Genomic DNA, 24220 nt, shown 5'->3' on the forward strand with positions numbered 1-24220 from the left:
CACAGATGGACACGAGCTCCCTCTGACGGTGGGAGTGGATCGGTGCAGCACAGATGGACACGAGCTCCCTCTGACGGTGGGAGTGGATCGGTGCAGCACAGATGGACACGAGCTCCCTCTGACGGTGGGAGTGGATCGGTGCAGCACAGATGGACACGAGCTCCCTCTGACGGTGGGAGTGGATCGGTGCAGCACAGATGGACACGAGCTCCCTCTGACGGTGGGAGTGGATCGGTGCAGCCCGGGGGGGAGTGTGAGGACAGGCCTCTCGGTGATGGCCACGTTTTTCGGGGAGGTTGTGCCGGTTTTCTCGCGGGCGGTGGAAGACGACGACGCTGATGATGAGGATGTGGAGATCCGGAGGGAGATTGAGGGCCAGAGGTGAGGCCGGGCCGCTTGAGACTGGTGTGAGGGGGGAGGGGGTGAGCTCCGGAGTGTAGCCGGGGTGAGGGGGTGATTGGGGATTGTAGGGAGGGTCAGTGAGGTTAGAGGTCAGCAGCAGCAGGGTCAGTCAGGTCACACACACAGGGAGGGGGAGGGGGGATTGTGGTAAGTTGTGGTTCCCACCACATTACAGGGATGTTGTGGAGAGGGTAGACTGAGGTTTACCAGGATACTGCCTGGATTACACAGTATCAGCTAAAAGGAGAGGCTGAGGGCTGCCTCTGTGGACTTCAACAGTTTCCTCATTTCCCCTTCCCCCACCTCACCCTAGTTCTAAACTTCCAGCTCAGTAACTGTCCCCATGACTTGTCCGGACTTGTCCTACTTTCTTATCTCCTTTTCCACCTATCCACTCCACCCTCTCCTCCCTGACCCATCACCTTCATCCCCTCCCCCACTCACCCACTGTACTCTATGCTACTTTCTCCCCACACCCACCCTCCTCTAGCTTATCTCTCCATGCTTCAGGCTCACTGCCTTTATTCCTGATGAAGGGCTGTTGCCCGAAACGTTGATTTTCCAGCTCCGCGGATGCTGCCTGAACTGCTGTGCTCTTCCAGCACCACTCTAATCTAGACTCTGGTTTCCAGCATCTGCAGTCATTGTTTTTACCACCTTGATGGAAAAATATAAAGTGATGAGATTCATAGATAGGGTTAGAACATAAAACACAAAACATGCCAGCACGATACAGGCCCTTCGACCCTCGATGTTGCACCGACCTGTGAGGAATCTGAAGCCCGTCTGCCAAACGCTATTCCATCCTCGTTCGTTTGGCAGAAGTGGGTACTGCAGATGCTGGAGTAGAGTCAACATTAGAGCGGCGCTGGAAAAGTACAGCAGATCAGGCAGCATCCAAGCAGCAGGAAAATTGACGTTTCAGGCAAAAGCCCTTCATCAAGAATGAGGCTTTTGCCTGAAACATTGACTCTCCTGCTCCTCGGATGCTGCCTGATCTGCTGTACTTTTCCAGCACCACTCTGTTCTCGTCCATATGTCTATCCAATGACCATTTAAATATCCTTAAAGTTGGTGAGTCTACTACTGTTGCAGGCAGGGCTTTCCATGCCCCTGGTACTCTCTGAGTAAAGAAACTACTCCTGACATCTGTCCTATATCTATCACTCACAGACATCTCCTCCTACTGCCCCCTTGACTATGACCCCACCTCACACCACCAAGCCATCATCTCCCAGACCATCCATAACCTCATCACTTCAGGAGATCTCCCATCCACTGCCTCCAACCTCATAGTCCCACAACCCCGCACTGCCCGTTTCTACCTCCTACCCAAAATCCACAAACCCGACTGCCCCAGCCGACCCATTGTCTCAGCCTGCTCCTGCCCCACCAAACTCATCTCTGCATACCTCAACACTGTCCTGTCCCCCTTAGTCCAAGAACTCCCCACCTACGTTCGGGACACCACACATGCTCTCCCCCTCCTCCATGATTTTCGCTTCCCTGGCCCCCAACACCTTAGCTTCACGATGGACATCCAGTCCCTATACACTTCCATCTCCCATCACGAAGGCCTCCAAGCCCTCTGCTTCTTCCTCTCCCGCCGACCCAACCAGTACCCTTCCACTGACACCCACCTTCGACTGACTGAACCGGTCCTCACTCTTAACAATTTCTCCTTCCAATCCTCCCACTTCCTCCAAACCAAAGGAGTAGCCATGGGCACCCCCATGGGCCCCAGCTATGCCTGCCTCTTCATCGGATATGTGGAACAGTCCATCTTCCATAGCTACACTGGCACCACACCCCACCGTTTCCTCCACTACATCGATGACTGTATCGGCGCTACCTCGTGCTCCCACAAGGAGGTTGAACAGTTCATCCACTTTACTAACACCTTCCACCCCGACCTCAAATTTACCTGGAACGTCTCAGACTCCTCCCTCCCCTTCCTAGACCTCTCCATTTCTATCTCGGGCGACCGGCTCAACACAGACATTTACTACAAACCGACTGACTCCCACAGCTACCTAGATTACACCTCCTCCCACCCTGCCCCCTGTAAAAACGCCATCCCATATTCCCAATTCCTCTGCCTCCGCCGCATCTGCTCCCAGGAGGACCAATTCCAATACCGTACAACCCAGATAGCCTCCTCCTTCAAAGACTGCAATTTCCCCTCCGACGTGGTCAACGACGCTCTCCACCGCATCTCCTCCACTTCCCACACCTCCGCCCTTGAACCCCGCCCCTCCAATCGCCACCGGGACGGAACCCCACTGGTCCTCACCTTCCACCCCACCAGCCTCCAGATACATCGTATCATCCTCTGTCATTTCCGCCACCTCCAGACAGACCCCATCACTAGGGATATATTTCCCTCTCCACCCCTATCAGCATTCAGGAGAGACCACTCCCTCCGTGACTCTCTTGTCAAGTCCACACCCCCCACCAACCCAACCTCCACTCCCGGCACCTTCCCCTGCAACCGCAAGAAGTGCAAAACTTGCTCCCACACCTCCCCCTCACCTCCCTTCAAAGCCCTAATGGATCCTTCTATATCTGTCGCAAATTCACCTGCACCTCCATACACATCATTTACTGTATCCGCTGCACCCTATGTGGTCTCCTCTACATTGGGGAGACAGGCTGCCTACTTGTGGAACGTTTCAGGGAACACCTCTGGGACACCCGGACCAACCAACCCAACCGCCCCGTGGCTGAACACTTTAACTCCCCCTCCCACTCCGCCAATGACATGCAGGTCCTTGGCCTCCTCCATTGCCAGACCCTGGCCACACGACACCTGGAGAAAGAGCGCCTCATCTTCCGCCTAGGAACCCTCCAACCACACGGGATGAATGTAGATTTCTCCAGCTCCCCTCCCCCCACCTTATCTCAGTCCCAACCCTCGGATTCAGCACCACCCTCTTGACCTGCAATCTTCTTCCCGACCTCTCCGCCTCCACCCCTTTTCCGGCCTATCACCCTCACCCTCACCCTCACCCTCACCTCCTTCCACCTATTGTATTCTCAGCGCCCCTCCCCCAAATTCCCCTCCCCCCTACCTTTTATCTCAGCCTGCTTGGCACACCAGCCTCATTCCTGAAGAAGGGCTTATGCCTGTAACGTCGATTCTCCTGCTCCTCGGATGCTGCATGGCCAGCTGTGTTTTTCCAGCACCACATTTTTCAACTATATCTATCATCCCTCAATTTAAAGCTATGTTCCCTCGTGCTAGCCATCACCATCCGAGGAAAAAGGCTCTCACTGTCCAACCTATCTAACCCTCTGATTATCTTATATGTCTCAATTAAGTCACCTCTCAACCTTCTTCTCTCTAACGAAAACAGTCTCAAGTCCCTCAGCCTTTCCTCGGTAAGACCTTCCCTCCATACCAGTCAACATCCTAGTAAACCTCCTCTGAACCCTTTCCAAAGCTTCAACATCCTTCCTATAGTGTGGTGACCAGAACTGTACGCAATACTCGAAATGTGGCTGCATCAGAGTTTTGTACAGTTGCAGCATGACCTCATGGCTCTGAAACTCAATCCCTCTACCAATCAAAGCTAACACACTGTACGTTTTCTTAACAAACCTATCAACCTTTGGGGTGACATGGTGGCTCAATGGTTAGCACTGATGCCTCACAACGCCAGGGACCCAGATTCGATTCCTGCCTCTGGCGACAGTCTGTGTGGAGTGTGCACATTCTCCCCGTGTCTGCATGGGTTTTCTCCCACAGTCCAAAGATGTGCAGATCAGGTGAATTGGCCATGCTAAATTGCCCTTAGTGTTAGGTACATTAATCTGGGATAAATATAAGGAAGTGGAAGGGGTCTGGGTGAATTACTCTTCAGAGGGTCAGTGAGGACTTGTTGGGTTGAAGGGCCTGTTTTCATTCTGTAGGGCATCTAATCAACCTGGGTGGCAACTTTCAAGGATCTATGTACCTGGACACTGAATCTCTTTTCTCATCTACACTACCAAGAAGCTAATCATTAGCCCATTACTCTGCATTCCTGTTACTCCTTCCAAAGTGAATCACCTCACACTTTTTCGCATTAAATTCCATTTGCCACGTCTCAGCCCAACTCTGCAACTTATCTATGTCTCTCTGTAACCTACAGCATCCTTCGACACTATCCACAACTCTGCTTACCTTAGTGTCATCTACAAATTTACTAACCCACCCTTCTACGCCCTCATCCAGGTCATTTATAAAAATGACAAACAACAGTGGACCCAAAACAGATCCTTGCAGTACCCAACTAATAACTGAACTTCAGGATGAATATTTCCCATCAACTACCATTCTCTGTCTTCTTTCAGCCAGCCAATTTCTGATCCAAGCTGTTAACTCTCCCTCAATCCCATACTTTTGTGCAATAACGCACCGTGGGGAACCTTAAGTTTAATGCCTTACTGAAATCGATATACACCACATCAACTGCTTTACCCTCATCCATCTGTTTGGTCACCTTCTCAAGGAACTCAATAAGGTTTGTGAGGCACGACCTACTCTTCACAAAACTGTGTTGACTATCCCTAATCAACTTATTCCTTTCGAGATGATTATAAATCCTATCTCTTGTAATCTTTTCCAACACTTTACCCACAACCGACGGAAGGCTCACAGGTCTATAATTTCCAGGGTTGTCTCTACTCCCCTCTTGAACAAGGGAACAACATTTGCTATCTTCCAGTTTTGTGGCACTATTCCTGTAGACAATGATGACATAAAGATCAAAGCCAAAGGCTTTGCAATCTCCTCCCTGGCTTCCCAGAGAATCCTAGGATAAATCCCATCCGACCCAGGGGACTGATGTATTTTTACATTTTCCAGAATTGCTAATACGCCCTCCTTTGCATCTCAATCCCATCCAGTCTAGTAGCCTGTATCTCAGTATTCTCATTAACCATGTTGTCTTTTTCTAGTGAGAATACTGATGAAAAGTATTCATTTAGCACTTTCCCATCTCCTCTCACTCCATGTACAACCTCCCACTACTATGGCTGATTGGCCCTAATCTTACACTAGTCATTCTTTTATTCGTGGTATGCCGATGACTTCTCATGTTCCCTCCTAGCTCTTCTTAGTTCTCTCTTTTGGTCTTTTGCTCTTTTGGCTAACTTGTAACTCTCCAGCGCTCTAACTGAGTCATCACATCTCATCCTATCATAAACCTTTTTTTTTCCTCTTGACAAGGCTCACAGGTCTATAATTTCCAGGGTTGTCTCTACTCCCCTCTTGAACAAGGGAACAACATTTGCTTGACAAGAGGAAGAAGATGGTATATCTAAAACTTGGAGTATGCATTTAAGGTGAGAGGGGGAAATTCAAAGGAGATGTGAGGGGCAAGTTTTTTTTACAGAGTGGTAGGAGTTTGGATCGTGCTGCCAGGGTGATGATGGAGGCAGACACGATAGGGGCATTTAATTGGCTTTTAGATAAAACACATCAATATGCAAGGAATAGAAGGATCTGGACCAAGGGCAGGCAGAAGGGATTAGTTTAACTTGGGGTCATGTTCAGCACAGCATCATGGGCCTATGTTCAGTGACTCCAGATGCACACCAGGACTGACTCCAGATTGATTCCTGGACTGATTCTGAAATGTCTCTGGGGTAGACTGCGGACATGATTTTGCACTGGCTCTGGATTGACTCTGAGACTAATTCTGAATTAACTCTAGGTTGGCTCTGGACTGACTCTGTACTGATTCCTGCATTGAGTTTGGATTGATGTTGACTGACTTTGGTTTGACACTAAGTGTGACTCCAAGACTGACTGCAGGATTGGCTCTGGAACTGACTCCCGTTTGAGACTGGGATTGATTGTGCTTGGACTCTGGGATTGTGTTTGGTTTAACTTGAGAACTGACTTGGTTGATCCAAGATTCATTCTGGAGCTATCTCTGATTGACACTGGGACTAACTCAAGGATTGACTCCAGTTTGACTCTGGTTTGACATTTCAGTTGATTCTGGTTTGACTTTGGGACTGACAGATATTTCAAAAAGAAAAGAGTTAACAAAGTAAGTGTTAGTCCTATTGAAAACAGTCTGGGGCTTTAGTCATGGAGAATAAAGAGATGGAAGTTGAACAATTTTAAAATTGATCCTCAATCTAGACGGTACAATAGCATCCCAGAAATAACTAATGCTCAAGAAAATTACAGTAACCGGGGAAGTAGTGCTGAGCAAATTATTGGACGTGCGAGTAAACAAGTCCCTGGGTCCTGCTGGATCTCATTCGAGGGTCTTCAGAGAAGTCATTCGTAAGAAGGTTAGTGCATTGACTTTAATTTTCCAAAACTCACCAGCTTTAGGGAATGTTCATTTAGGTTAGGAGATAACTAATGTAACTCCTTTATTCAGAGAGGGAAGGAGCTGGAAAGCAGGAAGTTACAGGCCAGTTAGCTGAACATTTAAAGCAAAATCTCAGAACCTGTTATTAAAGATTTTACATAAAGGCATATGGGAAGGTTTACGTTAATCAGGAAGCACCAACATAGTTTTGTCAAAGGGAAATCAAGTTTAACTAATTTATTGGAGTTCATTGAACAATATAAATGAGAGTGTCGGGGCGGGTTATGATAAGTAAGTTTGTGGATGACAAGGAGATCGGTTGAACAGTTAATGGTGAGGAAGGCCATTACAAGAAGATACACATGTATTGGTCAAATGGGCAGATCAGAGGGAGATGGAATGTAACCTGAAAAGTGTGAGGTGATGCACTTTGGAAAAAGTAACAAGACAAGTGAACACTCAATGAATGGTAGGACACGATGAAGCTCAGAGGAACTGAAGGATTATGGGATTCTTCTCCACAGATTCCCGAAGGCTGCAGGATATTACGTTCCAAGGAATTTGTGGAATGTCCATGAGATGGTTTTTCGGAGCAGCTTGTGGTCGAGGCCACTAGGGAACAGGCAGTTCTGGATTTGGTGATGTGTAATGAGGCAGATTTGATTAGGGAGCATAAAATGAAGGAAACCTTTGGGGCCAGTGACCATAATATGATAGAATTCATCCTGCAGTTTGAGAGGGACAAGCAGGAATCAGATATAACAGTGTTACAATTGAGTGAAGTAACCACAAAGACACGAGGGAGGAGCTGGCGTGGTCGATTGGAAGGGAGCATAGCAGGAAAGATGATGGAGCAGCACTGGCAAGAGCTTCTGGGGGTAATTCAGGAGGTCCAGCAGAAATTCATCTCAAGGAAGAAGAAATATACTGAGGAGAGAACAAGGTGACTGTGGATAACAAGGGAAGTCAGGGACAGCATAAAAGCAAAAGGAAAAGCATACAATGTGATGAATATTAATGGGAAGCCAGAAGATTGGGAAGCCTTTAAAAACCAGCAGACGTGAACTACAAAAAAAAATAATGGGGGAGAAGATGAAGTATGAGGGTAAGCTACCACATAATATAACAGACAATTGCAAGATTAACTGCTGGAAAATGAGGCTGGAGAAGTAGTAATGGGGAACAAAGAAGCAGTGGAGGAACTGAATAGGGACTTGGCATCAGTTTTCACAGGGAAGCCACCAGCAGCATACCTGAACTTGAAGAGAGTTGGGGGCAGAGGTGAGTGTAGTAACCATCACTAAGGAGAAGGTGCTGGGGAAGCTGAAAGATCTGAATCAACCAGACCAGATGGACTGCACCCCAGAGTTCTGAAAGAGATAGCTGAGGATTTTTTAGAGGCATTGGTGGTGATCTTTCAGGAATTGTTGGAGTCAGGGAGGATCCCAGAGGACGGGAAAATGGTTAATGTAGCATTTCTGTTTAAGAAGGGAAGGAGGCAGCAGCCAGTAAATGATAGGCTGGTTAGCACGACCTTGGTTATTGATAAGATTTTAGAGTGCATTGTTAAGGTTGAGACTGTGGAATACTTGGAAGTGCATGATAAAATAGAACTGAATCAGCCCAGCTTTGTCTAGGGGAGGTCATGCCTGACAAATCTGTTAGAATTCTTTCAGTTCATTCTTTGTGTGGGTGTACCTACTAGGGAAGGTGCAAAACTTGACCTACTCTTGGGAAACAAGGCAGGGCAGGTGACTGAGGTGTCAGTGGGGGAACACTTTGGGGCCAGTGACCATAATTCTATTCATTTTAAAATAGTGACGGAAGAAGATAGACTGGACCTAAAAGTTGAAGTTCTAAATTTGATGGTATTAGGTAAGAACTTTCAAAAGCTGATTGGGGGCAGATGTTCGCAGGTAAAGGTAAGCTGGAAAATGGGAAGCCTTCAGAAATGAGATAACGAGAATCCAGAGAAAGTATATTCCTATTAAGGTGAAAGGAAAGGCTGGTAGGTATAGGGAATGCTGGATGACTAAAGAAATTGAGGGTTTGGTTAAGAAAAAGAAGGAAGCATATGTCAGGTATAGACAGGATAGATCGAGTGAATCCTCAGAAGAGTATAAAGGAAGTAGGAGTATACATAAGAGGGAAATCAGGAGGGCAAAACGGGGACATGAGACCGCGTTGGCAAATAGAGTTTAGGAGAATCCAAAGGGGTTTTATAAATACATTAATGACAAAAGGGTAACTAGGGAGAGAATAGGGCCTCTCAAAGGTGGCCTTTGTGTGGAGCTGCAGGAGATGGGGGTGATACTAAACGAGTAGTTTGCATCAGTATTTACAGTAGAAAAGGACATGGAAGATATAGAATGTATAGAAGTAGATGGTGATATCTTGAAACAGTCCATATTACAGAGGAGGAAGTGCTAGATGTCTTGAAACACATAAAAGTGGATAAATCCCGAGGACCTGATCAGGTTTACCCTAGAACTCTGTGGGAAGCTGGAGAAGTGATTGCTGGGCCTCTTGCTGAGATATTTGTATCATCAATAGTCACAGGTGAGGTGACGGAAGACTGGAGGTTGGCAAACGTAGTGCCACTGTTTAAGAAGGGTGGTAAGGACCAGCCAGGGAACTATAGACCAGTGAGCCTGACATTGGTGATGGGCAAATTGTTGGAGGGAATTTTGAGGGATGTACATGTATTTGGAAAGGCAAGGACTGATTAGGGATAGTCAACATGGCTTTGTGTGTGGGAAATCATGTCTCACAAACTTGATTGAGTGTTTTGGAGAAGTAACAAAGTGGATTGATGAGGGCAGAGTGGTAGATGTGATCTGTATGGACTTCAGTAAGGCATTCAACAAGGTTTCCCATGGGAAACTGGTTAGCAAGTTAGATCTCATGGAATACAGGGAGAACTATCCATTTGCATACAGAACTGGCTCAAAGGTAGAAGACAGAGGGTGGTGGTAGAGGGTTGTTTTTCAGACTGGAGTGCCACAAGGATCGTTCTTGGGTCCTCTACTTTTTGTCATTTATATAAATGATTTGGATGCGAGCATAAGACGTATAGTGAGTAAGTTTGCAGATGACACCAAAATTGGAAGTGTAGTGGACAGCGAAGAAGGTTACTTCAGATTACAACGGGATCTTGATCATATGGGCCAATGGGCTGAGAAGTGGCAGATGGAGTTTAATTCAGATAAATGCGAGGTGCTGCATTTTGTGAAAGCAAATCTTAGCAGGACTTATACACTTAATCATAAGGTCCTAGGGAGTGTTGCTGAACAAAGAGAGGTTGGAGTGCAGGTCCATAGTTCCTTGAAAGTGGAGTCACAGGTAGATAGGATAGTGAAGAAAGCGTTTGGTATGGTTTCCTTTATTGGTCAGAGTATTGAGTACAGGAGTTGGGAGGTCATGTGGCTGTACAGGACGTTGGTTAGGCCACTTTTGGAATATTGTGTGCAGCTCTGGTCTCCTTCCTATCGGAAAGATGTTGTGAAACTTGAAAGGGTTCAGGAAAGATTTCCAAGGATGTTGCCAGGGTTGGAGGAGTTGAGCTATAGGGAGTGGTTGAATAGGCTGGGGCTGTTTTCCCTGGAGCGTCAGAGACTGAGAGGTGATGTTGTAGAGGTTTATAAAATCGTGAGGGGCATAGATAAGATAAATAGACAAAGTCTTTTCCTGGGGGGGGCGGGGAGAGTCCAGAACTAGAGGGCATAGTTTTAGGAGTGAGAGGGGAAACATATAAAAGAGATCTAAGGGGCAACTTTTTCACGCAGAGGGTGGTACGTGTATGGAATGTGCTGCCAGAGGTAGTGATGGAGGCTAGTATAATTACAACTTTTAAAAGGCATCTGGATGGGTATATGAATAGGAAGGGTTTGGAGGGATATGCGCCGTGTGCTGGCAGGTGGGACTAGAGTGGGTTGGGAAATCTGGACGAGTTGGACCGAAGGGTGTGTTTCCATGCTGTACATCTCTGTGACTCTAGGTAACGAGCAAATTAGACAAAGGAGAGGCAACAGTCATGATCTGTTTAGACTTCCAGAAGGACTTTGACAAGGTGCTGCTCAGGAGGCTTCTTAATAAGAGCCCATGGTGTTAGGGGCAAGTTACTAGCATGGATGGAGGATTAGCTGTCTGGCAGAAGGGAGAGAGTGAAGATAAAGGAGTCTTTTTCAGGATGGCAGCTGGTGACTAGAGGAGTTCCGCAGAGGTCAGTGTAGGGACTACAACTATTCATAGTTATAACATTATACATTAACGATATGGATGAAGAAACTGAAGGCAAAGAAGTGGCAGGTGGAATGCAATGTTGAAAGGTGTGAGGTTATGAACTTTTAGAGGAAAAATAGAGGCATAAATGGGGAAAGGCTTCAGAAATCTGAAACACAAAGGGACTTGGGACTCTGAGTTCAGGATATTTTCAGTGTTAACATGCAGGTTCTGTTGGTAGTTAGGAAGGCAGATACAATGTTAGTGTTCATTTCAAGAGGGCTACAGTAGAAGAGCAAGGATATACAGCTGATGCTGTGTAAGGACCTGGTCAGGCCACATTTGGAATATTGTGAACAGTTTTAGGCCCCGTATCTAAGGAAGGATGTGCTGGCATTAGAAGCAGTCCAGAGGGAGTTTATGAGAATGGGCTTGTTGTAAGAGGAGCAGATGAGGACTCTGGGTCTGGACTCAATAGAGTTTAGAAGGATGAAGGGGAATCTGATTGAAACTTCTAGAATACCAAAAGGTGTGGACATGGAGAAAGTGTTTCCATCAGGAGAGACTAGAACTTGAGGGCACAGCCTCAGAGTGAAGGGACGACCCTTAAATACTGAGATGAGGACAAATGTTTTCAGCCAGAGGGTAGTGAATCTGTGGAATGCACTGCCACAGAAGGCTGTGGAAGCCAGATTATCGAGTGTATTTAAAACAGAGATAGAGAGGTGCGTGGTTAGTAATGGGATCAAGGGTTATGGGGAGAAAGGAGAAGAAAGGGGTTGAGAAAGCTATCAGCCATGATCAAATGGCAGAGTTCTGCTCCTGTGTTGTATGTGTCTTCTAGGACAGGTTGATAGGGTGTTTAAAAAGCATATGGGACACTTTAATCTGTGCCATGACTGATATATTTTATGAATAAGGAGGTTATGTTGGAGCTCTAGACAGGCTACAGCTGGAATAGGAGAAAGTGAGAACTGCACATGCTGGAGATCAGAGTCCAAGAGTGTGGTGCTGGAAAAGCACAGTCGGTCAGGCAGCATCTGAGGAGCTGGAGAATTGATGTTTCAGGCATAAGCCCTTCATCTGATGAATTCCTGATGAAGGGCTAATGTCTGAAACATTGATTCTTCTGCTCCTTGGTTGCTGCCTGACCTGCTGTGCTTTTCCAGCACCACACTCTTGGACTAGCTGGAATACTGTGTGCAGTTCTGATTGCCTCACTGTAGGAAGGATGTAGTTGCCCTGGAGCAGATATAGAGGAGCTTCACCAGGATGTTTATAAAATAGAGGTTTATAAAATCATGAGGGGCATGGATAGGGTAAATAGACAAGGTCTTTTCCCTGGAGTGGGGGAGTCCAGAGCTGGAGAGGATGAGAGAGGAAAGATATAAAAGAGACCTAAGGGGCAACTTTTTCAGGCAACAGGTGATTAGAATGAGCTGCCAGGGGAAGTGGTGGAGGCTGGTACAAATACAGCATTTAAAAGGCATTTGGATGGGTATATGAATAGGAAAGGTTTGGAGAGATATGGGCCAGGTGCTGGCAGGTGGGACTAGGTTGGGTTGGGATATCTGGTCAGCATGGACAAGTTGGACTGAAGGGTCTGTTTGCATGCTGTACATCTTTATGACTCTCTGTTCCCTGGGATGGAGCATTTTAGCTCAGAAGAGAGGCTGGATAGGCTCAGGTTGTTTTCTTTAGAGCAGAGAAGGCTGAGGGGGGACTGATTGAGGTGTATAAGATTGTGAGGGGACTTTAGTGAGGTTTTCTGCAAGTTTGCATCAAGTAAGGTAAAGTCGCTCTAGTCTTACCAGACCACAGGGCTGCTCTCTCATTGGAGAAGAGATAGCGGGTGGTGGTTTAACCTGAGGGTCACCACAGTTTTGACAAAGGGGAGCTTGAGAAGGAGAGTCCTTCATGGTAATCTTAGACAGTGCAGGAATTGAACCACACTGTTGGAATTACTCTCCATTGCAAATCAGCCATCCAACCAACTGAGCTAACCAACTCTCCTATGAAGTTGGTTCGCATCATGGCCAGCTGTTGAAATTTGAAGGTGTAGTTGCAATATTTCCTCAGCAGAGTCATTACCTGGTAGATCACTGCCCATTCCTCATTTGCAGGGTTCATTGGGGTGTCTCCATTTGTTCAGCAGCACACCACTTTTAACACAGTAGCATTCAGGGGCTGCCATTACCCTGGCTTTGGTGTGTGCTCTCTAAGTTTATGTTTCTAGCAGTGGGTCATCTTGTTGGACTGCCACCAAGGAACACCTATCTCATTACCTCCTGGAAGGTCTTCTAGACTCTTGAGAAAGGTTTCAGAAAATCAGATTGACGGGTTTTCTCTCAGCGACAGTCAGCACCCACAGCTCTTTCTCTGAGATGAACTTGAAAGGAGTCAGGGAGAAATTGTTTAAGAAGCGCTGCTAGGAGCCCAGTGGTAGTGTCCCTTCCTGTGGACCAGGAGGCCTGAGCTCAAGTCCCCCTGCTCTAGAGAGTGTGTAATAGCATCTATGAACAGGTTAAAATAGAAAAGACATTAAGAAGTTCAGGACTTGCTTTTGGTCAGACAAGAAGGGACATGGACGCTGTGCCAGGATTCCCTTTCTGGGAAGGCCAGGCATGAGTTTGTGGGCAACGGTTCCAAGTTTGGTGGTAATGGTAGCTTGACTTTGCAGCCAGTCCACACACATCCATGTACCCCATCGTCTATCCCACCTGAGGTTCAGGCCGGGACTTCTGTACTCTCGTGGTGCGCAATGAAAGGGAGTGATCGGTGGTGTGTGTTTGGGTGGTACAGTGCATTGTGTGACGCCAGTGCATACTGCGTATCTCCCTCTGCCTGTATTCTGCCGAGATATTGCCACTTTGTTGTTGGCAGTTCTCCCCCCCCCCCCCCCCCCCCCCCCCCCACACACACAACCACTGCGCTGGTTCTTCCCTCATTGCCCACTTGCCTTTGGTTCACCTACCTGATTGATCCTACCAGTAGCATGTGCTTGACCATGTCTGAGTACACATGGCTGATAATAGTGAAACTGCAAATGGCTCATTAAATCAGTTATGGTACCTTTGATCACTCCAAACATTACTTGGATATCTGTGGTAATTCTAGAGTTAATATATGCAAGTGAGCACTGATCTACATGGGGATATATCTATAACTCTCTAATAAAGAGGTGCGGTGCCTTCATGCTTGATGAACTTTCTTGTAAAATTTCTTGCTCAATAACATTTCATAATTCTGGTTGACACCCTGGTCCATCAGTTGAATTAATGAGGTTATGTTCACTGGGTCAACTCATCAGTTATCCAGCAAAGTAATTTAGCTTCTCTAATATTGTGTATTTAATGCAGAATGCCTTTAACAGCTTTGTTTGATTCAGGCTTCAGCATTGATTCTTTTGGGGCCTTATTGTGGATGAGGCAACATTACATTCGTTCATCAAACTTTTCAATTTTTATTCTTTGCGGTACTTCCAGAAGTGCCATTTTTCTATTTTAACGTAAACACAACTCTGATGTGCATCTTCTTCCACTTCCCTTGGGTTTATTGGATGCCATAATGAGGTTGGGGGTTTATAATTCACAATAATGCACAATGTAATACCAATGCAGTCCTCACTTTCTCCTAATGTAATACCAAAAGCAAGTTTGCAGTCATAAAGGCAAGACACAAAGCACGGGGAGTTACCAACGACCAGGATTACCAACACATTTAGTTGAAGCTTGCCTATCGGAGGTGAAACACCAACATTCTGAATCTTCAGGATCTGCACATCTTTTGGATGGTTTCTGTGGTAAAGTATCAACTCATGTTAGATGGGGTGAGATCAGAAATTCTGAGCGTTCCATTGGTACAGTTCCAGGTGATACAGTTTATTTGGAAAAAATAACAGCAGGTTAACATTTCAACTGGCAACTCTTTGGCAGACTGAGTCAGATTACACATGGAAATCACTTAATCGTCTCTTCCCATTCAGATGCTCACTTTTTCTAGCTTTATGTTTTTTGCTGATTTACAAGCCTCTGCCAGTTTGTTTCTTCCTGCTTTCTGATCAGCTCTGTCTGGGGGAGTCCGAACTGCCAGAGCACCCTTATCAACCAGACTTGGCCAGCTTTCTTCACATGCGGATGAATTGCATTGACTTTATATTCCTGATGATCTTTTCCTCAACTTGTCACTAATAGTTTTGGTATTTATTCAGGAACTAACCAGAAGTTCGATAAAACATTTCCCTGTGATGTGGATTTTCTTCAGACTGAAGTTTAATTGTATTTGTGTCTTCTTCACCAGAAAGATAAATATTCAGTGGAGTCCAGAGAGCAGAACTTCAACTGAAAGCACAACAGAGCAGAGATTGCCTTGCTCTACATTTCTGATTGCTGTTGGACAGAATGCTGTAGGTGAGTGAGGAAGGTGCTGATGGGGTCTCCAGGTGGGAACTGTTGTCAGATGATGTTTCTCCTTCAGTCTAGGATCACATTGTTTGAATATCACGTTGTTGATGATCTGATTTATGTGCTGATCTGTATGATTGTCTTCCATTCGTTTTAAAAGAAACATTTCACATTGCATGCACCTCCACCTTGTACTGTATCCTTGCTCTACTGCAATCAAACATGGCCAGGCTTTCTCAGAATTCAAGTAGCTCCAGAACAATGCAAACTTTCAGCTCCCCTCGTTCTGCCTGTCTCTGTCCCCTCGGTCTGTCTGTCTGTCTGTTTCTTTCTCCCCCCTCAATCTGTGTTTCTCTCTCTCTTCCCTCGGTCTGTCTCTCTTTGTCCCCTTGGTCTATCCCTCTCTCTCCCCTCGGTCTGTCTCTCTCACCCCTCTGTCTGTCCCTCTGTCTCCCCTCAGTTTGTCCCTCTCCCCTCGGTTTGTCCCTCACTCTCCCCTAGGTCTGTCACTCTCTCTCCCCTAGGTCTGTCCCTAACTCTTCCCTTGGTCTGTCTCTCCTGGTCTGTTTTCTTACAATCTTATTAGTATTTATTAATCCACAAACTGGCTGGCTGAGCATTTAGAGTCACAGAGATCTACAGAAGTAGCCCTTTTGGCCCATCAAACTGATCAAAAGCAACCACCAATGCCTTGGCGTTGGAAGTGTACCTCTAAATACTACTTCAATGGGATGAGGGTTTCTGCCTCTCCACCCTTACAAGCAGTGAGTTCCAGATTCCTACCACCCTCTGTGTGGAAACATTTGTCCTTACCTCCTCTCTAAACCTTCTGTCCCTTCCCTTAAAGCTGTGCCCCTGGTCATTGATCCCTATGTCAAGGAGAAATGTTTCTTCTTATCTACCCGATCTGTGTCCCTCATAATTGTATACATCACTATCATGTCTCCTCTGCTCTGAGGAAAATAACCTCAATCTGTCCAATCTCTCTTCATAACTGAAACTCTCCAGCCTGGAGAACATCCTGGTAAATCTCTGCACCCTTTCTAGTGCACTCACAATCCTCCTATAATGTGGATTCCAGAACTGCACATAGTACTCCAACTGTAGCCAAACCAAGCTGATATGATCAGTCCAGCATAAACTCTGTGCCTCAGCTAATAAAGGTTCATATTCATATGCCTCCTTCATCACTTTATATTCCTGTCCCACTACCTGAAATGACCGATGTGCATGCACATCAGGGTCCCTTTGATCCTCAGCGCTTCTCGAGGTGGAACTGTTCACCACACATTCCTTTGCCTTGTTTGTCCTGTCCAAGTGCATCACAGTACACTTCTCCAGATTGAATTTTATTTGCCGCTGATCAGCCCATCTGACCAGCCAGTCTATATCCATCTGTAACCTAAGGCTGTCCTCCTCACTCTTTACCACCCCCACCAATTTTTGTATCATTCATAAACTGGCTGAGCAAGGGCCCCATCTTCCAGTCACAACAACACCCCTCTGCCTTCTGCCACTCAGCTAATTCTAATTCCAATTTGCCAAATTTCCTTTGATCCCATGGACTTTTACCTTCACTATCAGTCTCCTGTGTGGGAGCTTAACAAAGGTCTTGCCCTTATCGAAAGTCCGAGTAGACAACATCAAAAGCGTTGGTCTCATCTACACATCTCTGAAAAATTCAGTCATGTTGGTCAGACATGACCTTCCCTTAACAAAGCTGTGCTGCCTGTTCTTGATTAATTCCTGCCTCTCCAAATGCACATTCATTTATACCTTAGAATTGTTTCCAATATTTAATTATTAATTATTTCTAAATAAGAAGGTGGTGGTGAGGTGCCTTCTTGAACCACTACACTCCTCTCTTTATTAAAATGTAAGTGCTGATTTCCCTGATTGCTTCTCCATTTACTTTGCTGTTGTACCCTCAGTGATTCAATATATAGCAATGAGTAAATTAATTCTGTTATTGACTTCTGCTGTTCCTTTTAACAGGTTTTCTGAACTCCTTTGTTCAATGCTCGGGGAGCTGGGAAATAATTGGAGCAGTTACACTGTGGAATGAGAGAGTTAAAGGCACAGATACCATAAATCAGCAGTTTCCCACTGACACATCATGTCTTCTCTACCGGCTGACATCCAATCCAATGGTCTGTTCACTGATTTGTTGAGTGTGTCTGGATATCTGGCAATCTGTTAAAATGTGTGTGGAAGAGACAGTTGCCCCAGCTACTGACTCGTTTCTCATTCCTGTTCAAGTGCTTATTATTGTTAAGCTGGAGAGGGTTCAGAAAAGAATTACCAGGATATTGCCAGGAATGGAGGGTTTGAATTATAAGGAGAGACTGGATTGGCTCGGATTTTTTTCACTAGAGCATTGGAGATTGAGAGGTGACCTTATAGAGATTTATAAAATTATGAGGAGTATAGATAAGGTGAATGGCAGGTGTTTTTTCCCTAGGGTGGGGAGATTTCAAGAGTAAGGGGTATATTTTTAAGGTGAGAGGAGAAAAAGTTTAAAAAGACCTGACAGGAAGTCTTTTACACAGTGAGTGGTTTATATGTGAATGATGTTCTAGATGAGATGGTGGATGCAGGTACAGTTACAACATTAAAAAGACATTTTGACATGCATGAATAAGAAATATTTGGAGGGATATGGGCCAGTGTATTAGTAGTTTAGTTTGGGATTATGGTCCACATGGACTGATTGAATTGAAGGATTTGTTTTCGTACTGTATGATTATATAACTTCAAATTCAGCCTTCACAAGCTCAGTCTGACCTGATGGGTAAGACTGTTGCAAGTGGACTGACCGTGATGCTGCCAGACTGGCTTCCTTCAAGAATCATAGTGCAATTTGATCGGAACCTTGCTAAATATTTAGACATGTCGCCATCACAGATGGTGATGAGCAGTGGGAGACCTGGTGGCTTTTTCTTCAGTCTGAATAGTCCTGTGAACCACATACTGGGCGAACAATGATTGATGTTTGCCTGGGTTCAGTGCCACAATTTACCTTTTCAAACTCTCATTCCTGTTCTATGTGAAGGATATTGCAAGTTGATGGAAGTAAGGCACAGAGAGTGCAGAATCCCATGTCACCCCAGGGTAATAGATTTATTCTGTGGTGTTTTCATTAGAAGCTGCACTATTCTGCTCTTTGATAAATGTAGCAGAATCCCAAAACCTACTCAGCAGTTCGGTCCTAAGTTGGTCAAAGTTGTGAATGAACTAATATCTTCATCAGTATCGATTCCTGTTTTGTCTGCGAATGTTGCTGTTTTTCATGTTTATGTCTTGCAGTAATTCCTGCTATCAAGCTATTAAAATTCCTCAAGGTGAAGCAGTATCTACACTTTCAAAACAGATCCTAAGATCTTAAAAAGTGCCATAGAAATGTACATTGCTCAAATTCTATACTTCAGGAAACATTGCTGAAAAAATATTTATTTTGTCAAAGCTTTTCATCTTGCACTCATCAGGATATTTACAACAGGATGAACAGAGTGTCATATAGTATAGAATGTTATTTGCTTTAAAGTAGTGGTTTTGTGAAGGTCCTGAGTGCAAGACAAAATCTTCCACAAAATGTGTCATTTTTCAGCAATGCCCAGGTATTGTCTTTTAATGCGCTGTCTCTTTTCTTACAGATTCTAACCTGCCATTGTAACTGTTACGTGGCTGAGGATCAACTCTTCCAGTGGACTGAAAAGGTACTTTTGACTGTTGCTTTGACTGTTCTACTTTTGCAGCAGTGTCACTGGAATTTTTGTAAGATGCATGGCACAAGACTAATGCTGTATATATTGGTTTACGTTTTTGTTCATGGAACAGCAACAGATTGGGAATATGTAGCGTTATCCTGGAGTTTGGCTGATAATCTAGAACAAATTGAGTGTGCATCTCTCTGGGGCCGTTTGAGAATTTGAATTCAGTTTAAATTAATCTCAGAAGAAAAGGCTGATGTTTATAAAGTGATCATGAAATACACAGATTGTCAGAAAGCCCTAAATAGTATATTAATAACCTTTAGGATAGAGAATTTACTGTCCTTACTTGGTCTGGGTGACTCTAGTTCCATATTAATGTGGAGCTGCTTATTTGTCTTCCACTGAATTCTACAAAGTAGAAATCCAAGTAACACCTTGCCACTGACACCCAAATCCTGTATACTAATAAAGAAACAAAATACCAATAGACACCTTTCACTGCCTCTTTTGTGAAGCTGAATTTTTAATTTTTGTATATGGCAGAAGGATATGTAAATGTACCTACTAGAGAAAGAACAAAACCTGACCTGCTCCTGGGAAATAAGGCAGGCCAAGTGACTGACGTGTTATTAAGAGAACACTTTGGGATCAGTGATCATAATTCTATTAGTTTTAAAATAGTTATAGTAAAGGAAAGGCCTTCCATATGAAAGTTTATTGGAATAAGGCAAATTTTAATGGCATGAGAGAAGAATTGCCAAAAGTTAAATGGAGTAGACTGTTTGCAGGTAACAGAGTGACTAACAATTGGGAAGCTTTCAAAAGTGTGATGACGAGAGTTCAGAGCATTATGTTCCTGTTAGAGTTAAGGGTGAAGCTGGTACAAGTAGAGAACAATGGATGAATAAAGATCAAGAATAAGAAAGAGTCATATATTTGATATAGACTACTGGGATCCAGTGAATGTCTTGAAGAGTATAAAAGGTGTAGGGATATTCTCAGGGAAATAAGGAGGGCAGCAGGGGGACATGAAATAGCCTTGGCAGATAAGGTTAAGGATAATACAAAGAGATTCTACAACTCCATTAAGAGGAAAAGCACAAGTAAGGAGAGAATAGGACCCCTTAAGATGAACGAGGTTGTCTATGTGCTGAACCCTCAGCAGATGGAAGAGATACTGAATGAATATTTCACATCAGTTTTTACTGTGAAGAAAGAAATAGAGGCTCGAGAATTCGGGGAAATAAATGTTGAATTTTTGAAAACCGTTCACATTACAGAAGAGAAAGTGCGAGAGGTCTTAGAAAACATAAAAGTGGATACATCTCTGGTGTGGTGTTGCTGCTTCTTTAACAAGGTTATGGTGTCCTTGGTTTTTTTTCAGAGAGATTGTACAAGATATAGACTCCGAAAAGTCTAAGTTTGAAGGGTTTTAAGGCCAATTTGATTATAACTAATGGTTACTGCCTCAGGCAAAAGGCTTTCAAGTTTTTAGAAAAAGTTTTAAAAAACACTTGTACAATGAAAGTTCCCCCACCTCAGATTTTCTCTGGTTTGATTTGATTTTGGCAGTCTGGCTGTTCACTGAAAGCAGTCAGGCACTTTAGAAGCTATTGGACCCAAAGAAGCAGGCCTATGCTGATCTTCTCTCTCTGAGGAAAAAGGCTCTCACTGTCCACCCTATCTGATCGTCTGATTATCTTATATGTCTCAATTAAGTCACCTCTCAACCTTCTTCACTCTAATGAAAGCAGCCTCAAGTCCCTCAGCCTTTCCTCAAAAGACCTTCTCTTCATACTAGACAACAACCTAGTAAATCTCCTCTGAACCCTTTCCAAAGCTTCTACATCCTTCCTATAATGCGGTGACCAGAACTATATGCAGTACTCCAAGTGCGGCCGCACCGAAGTTTTGTACAGCTGCAGCATGACCTCGTGGCTACGAAACTCAATCCCTTGACGAATAAAAGCTAACACATCGTATGCCTCCTTAACAACCCTATCAACCTGGGTGGCAACTTTCAGGGATTTATTCATGGACACCAAGATCTCTCTGCTCATCTACAATGCCAAGAATCTTACCATTAACCCAGTATTCTTTATTCCTGTTGCTCCTTCCAAAGTGGATCAGCTCACACTTTTCCACATTAAACTCCATTTGCTGCCTCTCAGCCCACCCAGCTCTGTAGCTTATCTGTGTTCCTCTGGAACATAGAACATAGAACATAGAACAATACAGCACAGAACAGGCCCTTCGGCCCACGATGTTGTGCCGAACTTCTATCCTAGATTAAGCACCCATCCATGTACCTATCCAAATGCCGCTTAAAGGTCGCCAATGAATCTGACTCTACCACTCCCTCGGGCAGCGCATTCCATGCCCCCACCACTCTCTGGGTAAAGAACCCACCCCTGACATCTCCCCTATACCTTCCACCCTTCACCTTAAATTTATGTCCCCTTGTAACACTCTGTTGTACCCGGGGAAAAAGTTTCTGACTGTCTACTCTATCTATTCCTCTGATCATCTTATAAACCTCTATCAAGTCACCCCTCATCCTTCGCCGTTCCAACGAGAAAAGGCCGAGAACTCTCAACCTATCCTCGTACGACCTACTCTCCATTCCAGGCAACATCCTGGTAAATCTTCTCTGCACCCTCTCCAAAGCTTCCACATCTTTCCTAAAGTGAGGCGACCAGAACTGCACACAGTACTCCAAATGTGGCCTAACCAAAGTCCTGTACAGCTGCAACATCACCTCACGACTCTTGAATTCAATCCCCCTGCTAATGAACGATAATACTCCATAGGCCTTCTTACAAACTCTATCCACCTGAGTGGCAACCTTCAAAGATCTATGTACATAGACCCCAAGATCCCTCTGTTCCTCCACCTGACCAAGAACCCTACCATTAACCCTGTATTCCGCATTCTTATTTGTTCTTCCAAAATGGACAACCTCACACTTGGCAGGGTTGAACTCCATCTGCCACTCCTCAGCCCAGCTCTGCATCATATCTAAGTCCCTCTGCAGCCGACAACAGCCCTCCTCACTGTCCACAACTCCACCTATCTTTGTATCATCTGCAAATTTACTGACCCACCCTTTGACTCCCTCATCTAAGTCATTAATAAAAATTACAAACAGCAGAGGACCCAGAACTGATCCCTGCGGAACTCCACTTGTAACTGGACTCCATGCTGAATATTTACCATCTACCACCACTCTCTGACTTCGACCGGTTAGCCAGTTTTCTATCCAATTGGCCAAATTTCCCTCTATCCCATGCCTCCTGACTTTCCGCATAAGCCTACCATGGGGAACCTTATCAAATGCCTTACTAAAATCCATGTACACTACATCCACTGCTCTACCCTCATCCACATGCTTGGTCACCTCCTCGAAGAATTCAATAAGACTTGTAAGGCAAGACCTACCCTTCACAAATCCGTGCTGGCTGTCCCTAATCAAGCAGTGTCTTTCCAGATACTCGTAAATCCTATCCCTCAGTACCCTTTCCATTACTTTGCCTACCACAGAAGTAAGACTAACTGGCCTGTAATTCCCGGGGTTATCCCTATTCCCTTTTTTGAACAGGAGCACAACATTCGCTACTCTCCAGTCCCCTGGTACCACCCCAGTTGCCAGTGAAGACGAGAAGATCATTGCCAACGGTACTGCAATTTCCTCTCTTGCTTCCCACATAATCCTAGGATATATCCCGTCAGGCCCGGGGGACTTGTCTATCCTCAAGTTGTTCAAAATGTCCAACACATCTTCCTTCCTAACAGGTATCTCTTCTAGCTTATCAGTCCGTTTCACACTCTCCTCTTCAACAATACGGTCCCTCTCGTTCGTAAATACTGAAGAGAAGTACTTGTTCAAGATCCTCTTCAACATCCTTCAGCACTGTCCACAACTCCACCGACCTTAGTGTCATTTGCAAATGTACTAACCCATCCTTCTACGCCCTCATCCAGGTTACTTATAAAAATGACAAACAGCAGTGGACCCAAAACAGATCCTTGTGGTACACCACTAGTAACTGAACTCCAAAATGAACATTTCTCATCAACTACCACCCTCTGTCTTCTTTCAGCTAGCCAATTTCTGCTAAATCACCCTCAGTCCCTTGTCTCCGTATTTTGTGCAATAGCCTACAGTGGGGACCCTTATCAAACACCTTACTGAAATCCATATACACCACACCAACCGCATTACCATCATCCACCTGTTTGGTCACCTTCTCAAAGAATTCAATAAGGTTTGTGAGGCACGACCTACCCTTCACAGAACCATGTTGACTGTCCCTAATCAACTTATTCCTTTCGAGATGATTATAAATCCTATCACTTATAACCTTTTCCAAAACTTTTCCCACAACTGAAGTAAGGCTCACTGGTCTATAATTTCCAGGGTTGTCTCTACTCCCCTTCTTGAGCTAGGGGACAACATTTGCTATCCTCACTTCTGGCAATATCCCAGTAGACAATGACAACATAAAGATCAAAGCCAAAGGCTCTGCAGTCTCTTCCCTGGTTTCCCAGAGAATTTGAGGATAAATCCCATCTGGCCCAGGTGACTTATTGATCTTCGCTTGTGAACCTCAATCCTTTCTAGTCTAGTAACCTGACTGAACTCAGTATTCTCCTCGACAACATTGTCTTTTTCCAGTGTGAATACTGACGAATAATATTCAGTTAACACTTCTCCTATCTCCTCCGGACTCCATGCACAACTTCCCATTACTGTCCTTGATTGGCCCTAATCTTACTCTCGTCATTCTTTTATTCTTGATATACCTACAGAAAGCTTTAGGGTTTTTCTTGATCCTATCTGCCAACGACCTCTCATGTCCCCTCCTGGCTTGTCTTAGTTCTCTCTTTAGGTCTTTCCTGGCTAGCTTGTAACTCTCAAGCGCCCTAACCGAGTCTTCACGTTTCATCCTAACATAAGCCTTCTTCTTCCTCTTGAAAAGAGATTCAACTTCCTTAGTAAGCCATCGCCCATTCACTCAACCACTTCCTCCCAGCGTGAGAAGTACATACTTATCAAGGACATGCAGTAGCTGTTCCTTGAATAAGCTCCACATTTCAATTGTGCTCATCACCTGCATCCTTCCCCATCGTCTGCATCCTAAATCTTGCCTAATCACATCATAATTGC

At 45.0% G+C, this 24220-nt stretch overlaps 1 protein-coding gene across 1 annotated transcript in view; it reads left to right on the top strand.

The window, feature by feature from the left end:
* The first annotated feature begins 206 nt into the window (after nucleotides 1–206).
* Nucleotides 207–24220, top strand: part of psmg1 (proteasome (prosome, macropain) assembly chaperone 1) — a 38828-nt gene continuing 14814 nt past the window's right edge. Inside the window, exons 1-4 of the mRNA XM_072585658.1 lie at nucleotides 207–381; nucleotides 15237–15346; nucleotides 17336–17490; nucleotides 18994–19056. Coding sequence (XP_072441759.1) covers nucleotides 275–381; nucleotides 15237–15346; nucleotides 17336–17490; nucleotides 18994–19056 — 435 coding nt within the window. The 5' untranslated portion in view covers nucleotides 207–274. The remainder of the gene's footprint in view (nucleotides 382–15236; nucleotides 15347–17335; nucleotides 17491–18993; nucleotides 19057–24220) is intronic.

The sequence above is a fragment of the Chiloscyllium punctatum genome, chromosome 15 (genome assembly GCF_047496795.1).
Source record: "Chiloscyllium punctatum isolate Juve2018m chromosome 15, sChiPun1.3, whole genome shotgun sequence".
Lineage (NCBI taxonomy): Eukaryota > Metazoa > Chordata > Chondrichthyes > Orectolobiformes > Hemiscylliidae > Chiloscyllium > Chiloscyllium punctatum.